The sequence below is a fragment of the Oncorhynchus nerka genome, linkage group LG7 (genome assembly GCF_034236695.1).
Source record: "Oncorhynchus nerka isolate Pitt River linkage group LG7, Oner_Uvic_2.0, whole genome shotgun sequence".
Lineage (NCBI taxonomy): Eukaryota > Metazoa > Chordata > Actinopteri > Salmoniformes > Salmonidae > Oncorhynchus > Oncorhynchus nerka.
This window is the reverse complement of record NC_088402.1, coordinates 12,958,847-12,973,370: the sequence shown is the minus strand read 5'-3', so window position 1 is coordinate 12,973,370 and position 14,524 is coordinate 12,958,847. Positions and strand designations below refer to the sequence as shown.

At 49.4% G+C, this 14,524-nt stretch overlaps 1 protein-coding gene across 2 annotated transcripts in view; it reads right to left on the bottom strand.

Annotated features, from left to right (window-relative positions):
- Positions 1–4,304: 4,304 nt before the first annotated feature.
- LOC115131260 (SH3 domain-binding protein 5-like) overlaps positions 4,305–14,524 on the bottom strand; it is a 35,741-nt gene continuing 25,521 nt past the window's right edge. The window contains exons 4-10 of one of the 2 annotated variants that reach the window (XR_010464275.1): positions 8,582–8,746; positions 8,257–8,387; positions 7,809–7,851; positions 7,513–7,729; positions 7,062–7,373; positions 5,371–6,382; positions 4,305–4,827 (exon numbers count right to left, since the gene is read on the bottom strand). Coding sequence is in view for 1 of the 2 variants with exons in the window: in XM_029662834.2 (XP_029518694.1) it covers positions 6,213–6,382; positions 7,062–7,373; positions 7,513–7,729; positions 7,809–7,851; positions 8,257–8,387; positions 8,582–8,746 (1,038 nt within the window). In the remaining variant the exon portion in view is untranslated. Of the gene's footprint in view, positions 4,828–5,306; positions 6,383–7,061; positions 7,374–7,512; positions 7,730–7,808; positions 7,852–8,256; positions 8,388–8,581; positions 8,747–14,524 lie in introns of those variants that run through there. The other variant, XM_029662834.2, reaches the window with a different exon arrangement.

The window sequence follows — 14,524 nt, the reverse complement described above, 5'->3', positions numbered from 1 at the left end:
CTCTGTCTCACATCCTCTCTGAGACCACATTAACCTCTGTCTCACATCCTCACTGAGACCACATTAACCTCTGTCTCACATTCTCACTGAGACCACATTAACCTCTGTCTCACATCCCCACTGAGACCACATTAACCTCTGTTTCACATCCTCACTGAGACCACATTAACCTCTGTCTCACATCCTCACTGAGACCACATTAACCTCTGCCTCACATCCTCACTGGGACCACATTAACCTCTGCCTCACATCCTCACTGAGACCACATTAACCTCTGTCTCACATCCTCACTGAGACCACATTAACCTCTGTCTCACATCCCCACTGAGACCACATTAACCTCTGTCTCACATCCTCACTGAGACCACATTAACCTCTGTCTCACATCCCCTCTGAGCCAACATTAACCTCTGTCTCACATCCCCTCTGAGACCACATTAACCTCTGTCTCACATCCTCACTGAGACCACATTAACCTCTGTCTCACATCCCCTCTGGGGAATCCTCACTGAGACCACATTAACCTCTGCCTCACATCCCCTCTGAGACCACATTAACCTCTGCCTCACATCCTCACTGAGACCACATTAACCTCTGTCTCACATCCTCACTGAGACCACATTAACCTCTGTCTCACATCCTCACTGAGACCACATTAACCTCTGTCTCACATCCTCACTGAGACCACATTAACCTCTGTCTCACATCCCCTCTGAGACCACATTAACCTCTGTCTCACATCCCCTCTGAGACCACACTAACCTCACCTCTGTCTCACATCCCCACTGAGACCACATTAACCTCTGTCTCACATCCTCTCTGAGACCACATTAACCTCTGTCTCACATCCTCACTGAGACCACATTAACCTCTGTCTCACATTCTCACTGAGACCACATTAACCTCTGTCTCACATCCCCACTGAGACCACATTAACCTCTGTTTCACATCCTCACTGAGACCACATTAACCTCTGTCTCACATCCTCACTGAGACCACATTAACCTCTGCCTCACATCCTCACTGGGACCACATTAACCTCTGCCTCACATCCTCACTGAGACCACATTAACCTCTGTCTCACATCCTCACTGAGACCACATTAACCTCTGTCTCACATCCCCACTGAGACCACATTAACCTCTGTCTCACATCCTCACTGAGACCACATTAACCTCTGTCTCACATCCCCTCTGAGCCAACATTAACCTCTGTCTCACATCCCCTCTGAGACCACATTAACCTCTGTCTCACATCCTCACTGAGACCACATTAACCTCTGTCTCACATCCCCTCTGGGAATCCTCACTGAGACCACATTAACCTCTGCCTCACATCCCCTCTGAGACCACATTAACCTCTGCCTCACATCCTCACTGAGACCACATTAACCTCTGTCTCACATCCTCACTGAGACCACATTAACCTCTGTCTCACATCCTCACTGAGACCACATTAACCTCTGTCTCACATCCTCACTGAGACCACATTAACCTCTGTCTCACATCCCTCTGGGGAATCCTCACTGAGACCACATTAACCTCTGCCTCACATCCTCACTGGGACCACATTAACCTCTGTCTCACATCCTCACTGAGACCACATTAACCTCTGTCTCACATCCTCTCTGAGACCACATTAACCTCTGCCTCACATCCTCTCTGAGACCACACTAACCTCTGTCTCACATCCCCTCTGAGACCACATTAACCTCTGTCTCACATCCTCACTGAGACCACATTAACCTCTGTCTCACATCCCTCTGAGACCACATTAACCTCTGCCTCACATCCCCTCTGAGACCACATTAACCTCTGCCTCACATCCTCACTGAGACCACATTAACCTCTGTCTCACATCCTCTCTGAGACCACATTAACCTCTGCCTCACATCCCCTCTGAGACCACATTAACCTCTGCCTCACATCCCTCTGGGGAATCCTCACTGAGACCACATTAACCTCTGCCTCACATCCCCTCTGAGACCACATTAACCTCTGTCTCACATCCTCTCTGAGACCACATTAACCTCTGCCTCACATCCTCACTTAGACCACATTAACCTCTGTCTCACATCCTCACTGAGACCACATTAACCTCTGTCTCACATCCCCTCTGAGACCACATTAACCTCTGTCTCACATCCTCACTGAGACCACATTAACCTCTGTCTCACATCCCCTCTGAGACCACATTAACCTCTGTCTCACATCCCTCTGAGACAACATTAACCTCTGTCTCACATCCTCACTGAGACCACATTAACCTCTGTCTCACATCCCCTCTGGGGAATCCTCACTGAGACCACATTAACCTCTGCCTCACATCCCCTCTGAGACCACATTAACCTCTGTCTCACATCCTCTCTGAGACCACATTAACCTCTGCCTCACATCCTCACTGAGACCACATTAACCTCTGTCTCACATCCTCACTGAGACCACATTAACCTCTGTCTCACATCCCCTCTGAGACCACATTAACCTCTGTCTCACATCCCCTCTGAGACCACATTAACCTCTGTCTCACATCCCCTCTGAGACCACACTAACCTCACCTCTGTCTCACATCCCCACTGAGACCACATTAACCTCTGTCTCACATCCTCTCTGAGACCACATTAACCTCTGTCTCACATCCTCACTGAGACCACATTAACCTCTGTCTCACATTCTCACTGAGACCACATTAACCTCTGTCTCACATCCCCACTGAGACCACATTAACCTCTGTTTCACATCCTCACTGAGACCACATTAACCTCTGTCTCACATCCTCACTGAGACCACATTAACCTCTGCCTCACATCCTCACTGGGACCACATTAACCTCTGCCTCACATCCTCACTGAGACCACATTAACCTCTGTCTCACATCCTCACTGAGACCACATTAACCTCTGTCTCACATCCCCACTGAGACCACATTAACCTCTGTCTCACATCCTCACTGAGACCACATTAACCTCTGTCTCACATCCCTCTGAGCCAACATTAACCTCTGTCTCACATCCCCTCTGAGACCACATTAACCTCTGTCTCACATCCTCACTGAGACCACATTAACCTCTGTCTCACATCCCCTCTGGGGAATCCTCACTGAGACCACATTAACCTCTGCCTCACATCCCCTCTGAGACCACATTAACCTCTGCCTCACATCCTCACTGAGACCACATTAACCTCTGTCTCACATCCTCACTGAGACCACATTAACCTCTGTCTCACATCCTCACTGAGACCACATTAACCTCTGTCTCACATCCTCACTGAGACCACATTAACCTCTGTCTCACATCCTCTCTGAGACCACATTAACCTCTGCCTCACATCCTCTCTGAGACCACACTAACCTCTGTCTCACATCCCCTCTGAGACCACATTAACCTCTGTCTCACATCCTCACTGAGACCACATTAACCTCTGTCTCACATCCCCTCTGAGACCACATTAACCTCTGCCTCACATCCCCTCTGAGACCACATTAACCTCTGCCTCACATCCTCACTGAGACCACATTAACCTCTGTCTCACATCCTCTCTGAGACCACATTAACCTCTGCCTCACATCCCCTCTGAGACCACATTAACCTCTGCCTCACATCCCCTCTGGGGAATCCTCACTGAGACCACATTAACCTCTGCCTCACATCCCCTCTGAGACCACATTAACCTCTGTCTCACATCCTCTCTGAGACCACATTAACCTCTGCCTCACATCCTCACTTAGACCACATTAACCTCTGTCTCACATCCTCACTGAGACCACATTAACCTCTGTCTCACATCCCCTCTGAGACCACATTAACCTCTGTCTCACATCCTCACTGAGACCACATTAACCTCTGTCTCACATCCCCTCTGAGACCACATTAACCTCTGTCTCACATCCCCTCTGAGACAACATTAACCTCTGTCTCACATCCTCACTGAGACCACATTAACCTCTGTCTCACATCCCCTCTGGGGAATCCTCACTGAGACCACATTAACCTCTGCCTCACATCCCCTCTGAGACCACATTAACCTCTGTCTCACATCCTCTCTGAGACCACATTAACCTCTGCCTCACATCCTCACTGAGACCACATTAACCTCTGTCTCACATCCTCACTGAGACCACATTAACCTCTGTCTCACATCCCCTCTGAGACCACATTAACCTCTGTCTCACATCCCCTCTGAGACCACATTAACCTCTGTCTCACATCCCCTCTGAGACCACACTAACCTCACCTCTGTCTCACATCCCCACTGAGACCACATTAACCTCTGTCTCACATCCTCTCTGAGACCACATTAACCTCTGTCTCACATTCTCACTGAGACCACATTAACCTCTGTCTCACATCCCCACTGAGACCACATTAACCTCTGTTTCACATCCTCACTGAGACCACATTAACCTCTGTCTCACATCCTCACTGAGACCACATTAACCTCTGCCTCACATCCTCACTGGGACCACATTAACCTCTGTCTCACATCCTCACTGAGACCACATTAACCTCTGTCTCACATCCTCACTGAGACCACATTAACCTCTGTCTCACATCCCCACTGAGACCACATTAACCTCTGTCTCACATCCTCACTGAGACCACATTAACCTCTGTCTCACATCCCCTCTGGGGAATCCTCACTGAGACCACATTAACCTCTGCCTCACATCCTCACTGGGACCACATTAACCTCTGTCTCACATCCTCACTGAGACCACATTAACCTCTGTCTCACATCCTCTCTGAGACCACATTAACCTCTGCCTCACATCCTCACTGGGACCACATTAACCTCTGTCTCACATCCTCACTGAGACCACATTAACCTCTGTCTCACATCCTCACTGAGACCACATTAACCTCTGTCTCACATCCCCTCTGAGACCACATTAACCTCTGCCTCACATCCCCTCTGAGACCACATTAACCTCTGCCTCACATCCTCTCTGAGACCACATTAACCTCTGCCTCACATCCCCTCTGAGACCACATTAACCTCTGCCTCACATCCCCTCTGGGGAATCCTCACTGAGACCACATTAACCTCTGTCTCACATCCCCTCTGAGACCACATTAACCTCTGTCTCACATCCTCACTGAGACCACATTAACCTCTGTCTCACATCCTCACTGAGACCACATTAACCTCTGTCTCACATCCCCTCTGAGACCACACTAACCTCACCTCTGTCTCACATCCCCACTGAGACCACATTAACCTCTGTCTCACATCCTCTCTGAGACCACATTAACCTCTGTCTCACATCCTCACTGGGACCACATTAACCTCTGCCTCACATCCCCTCTGAGACCACATTAACCTCTGCCTCACATCCCCTCTGGGGAATCCTCACTGAGACCACATTAACCTCTGCCTCACATCCTCACTGGGACCACATTAACCTCTGTCTCACATCCTCACTGAGACCACATTAACCTCTGTCTCACATCCTCACTGAGACCACATTAACCTCTGCCTCACATCCCCTCTGAGACCACATTAACCTCTGTCTCACATCCTCTCTGAGACCACATTAACCTCTGTCTCACATCCCCTCTGAGACCACATTAACCTCTGTCTCACATCCTCTCTGAGACCACATTAACCTCTGCCTCACATCCCCACTGAGACCACAAGTCAACAGTCAACATCTCTCTCCAGGGTTATTCCAACAATTAACAATAGTGGAAACTCCCTTCCATTGTTTTTAGGTCCATGACAGGATGTGTGGAAGTGCACCCTTTGTGACAGGATGCAGCCATAGCCTCTTTCACACCCTTCCTTCAAATCTTTTAAGGAGTTGACCATCGACTGGGCTGGCTATGCTCCCCCACAATCCCCAGGTATCCATCATGTTGACTTCCCCTTCCAGATTCCTCCCCATCAGTTCTGGACAAGATCCAAAATGGCACCCTATTTCCACCAGTGGTGGCTGATGGGAGGAGCTATAGGAGGATGGGCTCATTGTAATGGCTGGAATGAAATGGAACGGTATCAAACATGAGAACCACATCCTCCTATAGCTCCTCCCATCAGCCTCCACTGATTTCCACTATTCCTTATTTCCTATGTATGGAATAGGGGCTGATTTCAGATTTCCCTCTGGGGTGAACATAAACACTTAAGTCCATAGAAAGCCTCATAGTTCAGAGTTCAGGTTTAAAGGTCATGAGTCAATGATACGATGTGAGAGGTGAAGTCTTCTGTCCGTTATTCGCTGTTGGTCAGGAGGATGATGGGAGCGGGGCTATGGGTTGTGGGGCTAGAGGTCGTCTTAGGGTCACCTTTGGGGTCATCCTTCCCGGGATGCAGTGGGTGTGTTATGGTCAGGGTCAGCTTACCCAGACCCGACTTCTGCTCTGCTCCCTCTGCTCTGTCCCCTGCACACACACACACACACACACACACACACGAAGCAGGGTAAAGGGTGAATAAGCTTGTTTTCTAAAATGCAATCCTTTAACTACACTGAACAAAAATATAAACGCAACATGTAAAGTGTTGGTCCCATGTTTCATAACCTGAAATAAAATATCCTATACATTTTCCATAAGCACAAAAAGATTATTTCTCTAAAGTTTTGTGCTTAAATGTGTTTACATCCCTGTTAGTGAGCATTTCTCCTTTGCCAAGATAATCCATCCACCTGACAGGTGTGGCATATTAAGAAGCTGATTAAACAGAATTATCATTACACAGGTGCACCTTGTGCTGGGGACAATAAAACACCACTCTAAAATGTGCAGTTTTGTCACACAACACAATGCCACAGATGCCTCAAGTTTTGAGGGAGTGTGCAATTGGCATGCTGAGTACAGGAATGTCCACCAGGGCTGTTGTCAGATAATTTAATGTTAATTTATCTACCATAAGTATATTGAGCATGTTTGGGATGCTCTGTGTCGAATTGTACGACAGCGTGTTCCAGTTCCTACCAATATAGTAAAATCTTTGAAATTGTTGCATTTTGTGTTTATATTTTTGTTCAGTAAAGTAACCCAATAATCCAAACAATAATCACATTTGTAGACAGTCACTGGAACACAGACACACACAGACCTCTCTCTTGGTCGCAGTCTGGGTCTGGGGAGGAGGCCCCACTGCACTGGGAACGGGGGCCGAGGTGAGTACAGTCATGCCCTGAACCACACCTCGACTCTGGGCTTAGCCAGCCGCCAGGACTGGGTCCCTCCATGGTACTGGGACAGGACGAGGAGAGGAGAGAGGGGGCAGAGGAGAGGTAGGCAGAGGGGGTGAAGAAGGAGGAGGAGGGATGATGGGAGGAGGAGGTCATGTCGAGGGGAGCGGAAGTGGAGTGTGATTCTGTCTCTTCCTCTGATCCTCCTTCTTCATCAAACGTCACAGACACCACTGGAAAACATACACACACATTAAAACACACACAGATATACACATTAAAACACACACAGATATACACATTAAAACACCATAGATATACACATTAAAACGTGTCTTTGTGTGTGTACGTATATGTGTGTGTGTCACTCACTGGACAGTCCGTCTGACTCCATCTTGAAGTTGGTAATGTCCTCATGGCCTCCCTCGCCCTCGGCCCCCACGCCCCTCCCTCTGGTTCCCATGGTGATGGAGCGTCGCCGGGCGTGGATCTCCTCTGAGATGGTCTCTAGGTTACGCAGCGCTGTGCGGTATTCTGCCTTGGCGACGGTCAGTTTCGCCTGATGCTCGTCTACGCAACGTTTTAGTTGCTGAGAGAGAGAAGAAAGTAGGGGTGTTACACACACAAACAAGCTACTGTCTATTCGGAACAATGAGCACTGTACATACCTCCAGTTTTAGGTAGTATTTCGCCTTCAGTTCAAAATATGGCCTGTAGGTGGAGAGAGAGAGAGAGATTTGAGTCGGTAGTTCTGACATGGTGCTGTAGAGTTGTCATAGCAACTATGAACCTCTGTAAAAAAATAACACTGCACTTCCAAGAGCTGCTACATTCCACATACACACACACACACACACACACACACACAGCGCCCAAACTCACATATATACACACACACACACTCACTCACTCACTACGCCCAAACTTACACACCACAGCACAGGCATACTCGGCTAACATCTGGAAGACATCACACACATCGAGCAACGAGAGGCCCGAGAGGGGTGGCTGAGCCAGGGTATCCATTCCTCTCTCTTCTCAGCAATCAGTTACAGGAACAGGACCAAAACTCACACACAGCCTCATACACACACACACACACACACACACACACACCTGGACTTGTTGATGGTGCGTTTGAGTTTCTTCTCGAGCTGTCTCATATGACTGATGCAGGCGTTGTAGTGGTTCGCCGTCTTTCTGTGCTCTAATTCGCTACGAGTCCTCGTCATCTCCGCCTCCATCACCTGCAACAGCCAATAAGGTGACAGAGTCAGTCTGTAGTGTATGTGCTTTGATCTAGTCCAACAAAATCAAGCTAATACTACTAATGATGTCTAATCAGCATCAGCACACACTGTGGCTTTCCAGGACCAAGAGTTACCCAGCCTTGTAGTAAGATCATGTTTTTACTTAGTCCTAAGTATAATTCCATCAGTACCCTGTTGGTGGCGTGGTTGAGCATCTCCTGCCAGGCTGAGTCAAACTGTCTGCTGTCCTCCTCCAGGAGTCTCTCCTCTGCCAGGGCAATGGTCTCTTTAGCCGCCCCCAGGATCTCCACCGCACGCTGGAACTCACCTGTCGCCCTCTGGGCCTCTAGCTGGGCCTGGGAAGAGAATGATTCACTGTCCTTTAATGAATACTTTCATGATTCAAGGGAAACTTGCTAACCAGCATCCCATTGACTGACCAGCATCCCATTGACTGACCAGCATCCCATTGACTGACCAGCATCCCCAACTAGCCAAAATCTAAAACTGACACTTACCTAACCTTAAAAGTGCACTATGCAGAAATCCCTCCACCATTTCCTGGTTTGCTCAAATTAGAAAAGCTCGCCTAATTTCAGTTTATGTGACAAAATAAGCAGTCATTGTGTAGAGAATTATTGTACCATCTAAACCGCTGTGAAATATTTTATCCATAACCATAAATATAGTATTTTCAGCTGTTTGAAGCTGGTGTACAAAACTTAACGTAAAAGACGCAAAAAAACGAAACTTAAGAACGAGAAACATAGAAATAGCGCACATAGAACAGATCTACCGCCTCTTAGACTGGCTTTCAACGCTACTGACAGATATATAACTCACATTTCTATGTGAATTTGGTCGGGTCGCCCCAAAAAAGTGACATATTGCAGCTTTTACCAAACCCTTGACCCTAACATTAATGTTAGCCACGTACCCTTCCTTTTTCTTGGGAGGAGGGGGTAAAGGAGAGATGGAGACAGGGAATTGGATGGAGGAGAGGTGGAAGATGAGGAAGGGGGATGAGGTGGGTGATGAGGAGGGAGGGGGAGGAGGTGGGGGAGGAGGAGGTGGAGGACGAGGAAGGGGAGGAGGGAGGTGAAAATGGGGGAGGAAGGGGGAGGGGAGGAGGAGGAAAGGGAAGGGGGAGAAAAGGGGGAGGAAGGGGGAGGAGGTGGGTGATGAGGAGGAGAAAAGGGGGGAGGAGGAAAAGGGGGGAGGAGGAGGAAGGGGGAGAAAAGAGAAGACAGTTCAAAGCGAGCAGCTTCACTATGCGGCTGCTGAAATATGAATAGCTATATAAGCTTATACACACACACATGCATACACACTGAGCTGAGAAGCTTCTCGTGGTTGTTTAAGAGAGAGAGAGAGAGATGCTCAAACTCAAAAACAAACTAATTTCCATCACAAAGACCTGTTTTCACCCCCCTTCATTTCTTTCTGTAATTTATTCCTCCCACTCTATTCTTCCATCAATCTCTTTGTGTCTGTATGTGTGTACATTCTGTATACACTGAGTGGACAAAACATTAAGAACACCTTTCTAATATTGAGTTGCCCTCAGAACTGCCTCAGTTCGTCGGGGTCGTGGATTCTACAAGGTGTTGAAAGCGTTCCACACGGATGCTGGCCCATGTTGACTCCAGTGCTTCCCACAGTTGTGTCAAGTTGGATGTCCTTCGGGTGGTGGACCATTCTTGATAAACACAGGGGAAACTCTCTCGAGAGTGAAAAACCCAGCAGCGTTGCAGTTCTTGAGATATTCAAACCGACGCGCTTACATTTTTTGTCTTGCCCGTTCACCCTCTGAATGACACACATACACAATCCATATCTCAATTGTCTCAAGGCTTAAAAATCCTTCTTTAACCTGACTCCTCCCCTTTATCTACAGTGATTGAAGTGGATTTAACAAGTGACATCAATAAGGGGTCATCGACTGATCAGGTGAATCCCGGTGAAAGCTACGACATGGAAAAAGCAGGTGTTCCTAATATTGTGTACACTCAGTGTATGTGTGTTTCTGTCTGCCAGCTGATTTGTTAAATAGCAGCACTGACTGCCCACCAGCCAGCTCCCTTTGCCCAGTACATAACAACAGCAGGCTTTCATAGTCCAGGGTGTAGGCAGGAGATATGAAGTGAGGGAATGAGATGAGGCATTTTTACCATGACTGTGACCAAGCCACCTACAACAAACACTGCCTCTATCAAACAGACAAACAGTCTTTGTTGGTGTAGGCTGCAGATCCATTCTTAGTGGTGTCTCAATTGTCTTTGGGTGCTGACCGTCTCATATTCACTGTGTCATTCACATTCAATTGTCTGCTTCAGAGGCCCTGTTTATACCTGGTTCTAACATGTGTCCTTTGTACTGATCTTGTTCACATTCTGATTGTGCCCATATTTGTAGACAGGTGTAGATGATTAAAAGACACCCCTCCTGACCGCCTTCGGAGGTAGTCAGGAACGCATTGTGTCTGGATATCTTAAAGGTGTAGATGATTAAAAGACACCCCTCCTGACCGCCTCCGGAGGTAGTCAGGAATGCATTGTGTCTGGATATCTTAAAGGTGTAGACGGATCTGGTCGGTGAAACCATTTTATACATCCTGATCCAGTCCTCCAAAATCACTACTGACTTTTAGCAACAACATGTCTTAATATAAATAAATAAATATTATTTTTGAAAGAATATCTGTCAAATCATTTGCATACAGGGAGAGACCAGGAAATCTAGTCACAATTTGGACACGGTGAACTGATAAAAGACACATTTGAAAATGATCAAATCTGGGCACCAATCAGAATGTGGACAAGATCATGACACGGGACAAATGTTAGTGGCAGGTATAAACGAGGCCTTGAGCCACACTGTTTCAGACACCCATATGGGTTAGATCTAGACCCACTTCAATAGTCTGGTTCATACATCAACCCCCAGCAGGCTGAGGGCCCTAATGAAGTGTTCATACATCAACCCCCAGCAGGCTGAGGGCCCTAATGAAGTGTTCATACATAAACCCCCAGCAGGCTGAGGGCCCTAATGAAGTGTTCATACATAAACCCCCAGCAGGCTGAGGGCCCTAATGAAGTGTTCATACATAAACCCCCAGCAGGCTGAGGGCCCTAATGAAGTGTTCATACATAAACCCCCAGCAGGCTGAGGGCCCTAATGAAGTGTTCATACATCAACCCCCAGCAGACTGAGGGCCCTAATGAAGTGTTCATACATAAACCCCCAGCAGGCTGAGGGCCCTAATGAAGTGTTCATACATAAACTCCCAGCAGGCTGAGGGCCCTAATGAAGTGTTCATATATAAACCCCCAGCAGGCTGAGGGCCCTAATGAAGTGTTCATACATAAACCCCCAGCAGGCTGAGGGCCCTAATGAAGTGTTCATACATCAACCCCCAGCAGGCTGAGGGCCCTAATGAAGTGTTCATACATCAACCCCCAGCAGGCTGAGGGCCCTAATGAAGTGTTCATACATCAACCCCCAGCAGGCTGAGGGCCCTAATGAAGTGTTCATACATCAACCCCCAGCAGACTGAGGGCCCTAATGAAGTGTTCTTCACATATATACTATATGAGTGAGTGTTTAAGCAGTTCTATAGTGTGATAGCAGTTCTATAGTGTGTGAGTGCTAGGGTCTTTATCATAAACAGAGCTTTCAAAGGTCAGAGGTTATCCAAACAGATAGCCGAGGAGAGCCGTGAGAACACTTACTGCCTAAGGGGGAACCTCTGGTTCTCATCTCCAGCACTACCCAAACCCAGCCTCTCATCCCCATCCTCTATAGCCCAAACCCAGCCTCTCTCTCCCTGTCCTCAAGAGCCCAAACCCAGCCTCTCTCTCCCCGTCCTCTATAGTCCAAACCCAGCCTCCCTCTCCCCATCCTCTACAGCCCAAACCCAGTCTCTCTCTCCCTGTCCTCTACAGTCCAAACCCAGCCTCTCTCTCCCCGTCCTCTATAGCCCAAACCCAGACTCTCTCTCCCCGTCCTCTACAGCCCAAACCCAGCCTCTCTCTCCCCATCCTCTATAGCCCAAACCCAGCCTCTCTCTCCCCGTCCTCTACAGCCCAAACCCAGCCTCTCTCTCCCCATCCTCTATAGCCCAAACCCAGACTCTCTCTCCCCGTCCTCTACAGCCCAAACCCAGCCTCTCTCTCCCCATCCTCTATAGCCCAAACCCAGCCTCTCTCTCCCCGTCCTCTATAGCCCAAACCCAGCCTCTCTCTCCCCGTGCTCTATAGCCCAAACCCAGCCTCTCTCTCCCCGTGCTCTATAGCCCAAACCCAGCCTCCCTCTCCCCATCCTCTATAGCCCAAACCCAGCCTCTCTCTCCCCGTCCTCTATAGCCCAAACCCAGCCTCTCTCTCCCCGTCCTCTATAGCCCAAACCCAACCTCCCTCTCCCCGTCCTCTATAGCCCAAACCCAGCCTCTCTCTCCCTGTCCTCAAGAGCCCAAACCCAGCCTCTCTCTTCCAGTCCTCTATAGCCCAAACCCAGCCTCCCTCTCCCCGTCCTCTATAGCCCAAACCCAGACTCTCTCTCCCCGTCCTCTATAGCCCAAACCCAGACTCTCTCTCCCTGTCCTCTATAGCCCAAACCCAGACTCTCTCTCCCCGTCCTCTATAGCCCAAACCCAGCCTCTCTCTCCCCGTCCTCTACAGCCCAAACCCAGCCTCTCTCTCCCCGTCCTCTATAGCCCAAACCCAGACTCTCTCTCCCCGTCCTCTACAGCCCAAACCCAGCCTCTCTCTCCCCATCCTCTATAGCCCAAACCCAGCCTCTCTCTCCCTGTCCTCTATAGCCCAAACCCAGACTCTCTCTCCCCGTCCTCTATAGCCCAAACCCAGCCTCCCTCTCCCCGTGCTCTATAGCCCAAACCCAGCCTCCCTCTCCCCATCCTCTATAGCCCAAACCCAGCCTCTCTCTCCCCGTCCTCTATAGCCCAAACCCAGCCCCTCTCTCCCCGTGCTCTATAGCCCAAACCCAACCTCCCTCTCCCCGTCCTCTATAGCCCAAACCCAGCCTCTCTCTCCCTGTCCTCAAGAGCCCAAACCCAGCCTCTCTCTTCCAGTCCTCTATAGCCCAAACCCAGCCTCCCTCTCCCCGTCCTCTATAGCCCAAACCCAGACTCTCTCTCCCCGTCCTCTATAGCCCAAACCCAGCCTCTCTCTCCCTGTCCTCTATAGCCCAAACCCAGACTCTCTCTCCCCGTCCTCTATAGCCCAAACCCAGACTCTCTCTCCCTGTCCTCTATAGCCCAAACCCAGCCTCTCTCTCCCCGTCCTCTATAGCCCAAACCCAGACTCTCTCTCCCCGTCCTCTATAGCCCAAAGTGGAGGGAGTGAGATGTGGAAGTGGAGGAATGGAGGGTGGAGGGAGGGAGTTATGGAAGTGGAGGAATGGAGGTTGGAGGGAGAGGGAAGTGGAGGGAGTGAGATGTGGAAGTGGAGGAATGGAGGGTGGAGGGAGTGAGATGTGGAAGTGGCAGAATGGAGGGTGGAGGGAGTGAGATGTGGAGGAATGGAGGTTGGAGGGAGAGTGAAGTGGAGGGAGTGAGATGTGGAAGTGAAGGGGTGGAGGGAGGGAGATGTGGAGGGATGGAGGGTGGAGGGAGGGAGCTGTTTTTCTCCTCTCGTCCGTTGTAATCTCTTTGACAGACAAGCAGAAGTTGACTCCTCTCGCTCTCTCTCTACCTTTCTCCATATCTTTATTTTTCTCTCTCCCTGACACCTCCCTCTTCCTGACACCTCCCTCTTCTCTCTCCTTCTCTCTCCATGATTGCTCCTCTTCTCTCTCTCTCCTCTCTCCCAGATTCCTCATCTTCTCTCTCTCTCTCCTCTCTCCCTGATTCCTCCCTCTTCTCTCTCCTCTCTCCCTGATTCCTCCTCTCTCCCTCTTCTCTCCCTGATTCCTCCTCCTCTCTCTCTCCCCAATTCCTCCCTCTTCTCTCTCCTCTCTCCCTGATTCCTCCTCCTCTCTCTCTCCCCAATTCCTCCCTCTTCTCTCTCCTCTCTCCCTGATTCCTCCTCCTCTCTCTCTCCCCAATTCCTCCCTCTTCTCTCTCCTCTCTCCCTGATTCCTCCTCTCTCGCTCTTCCTGATTCCTCCTCTCTCGCT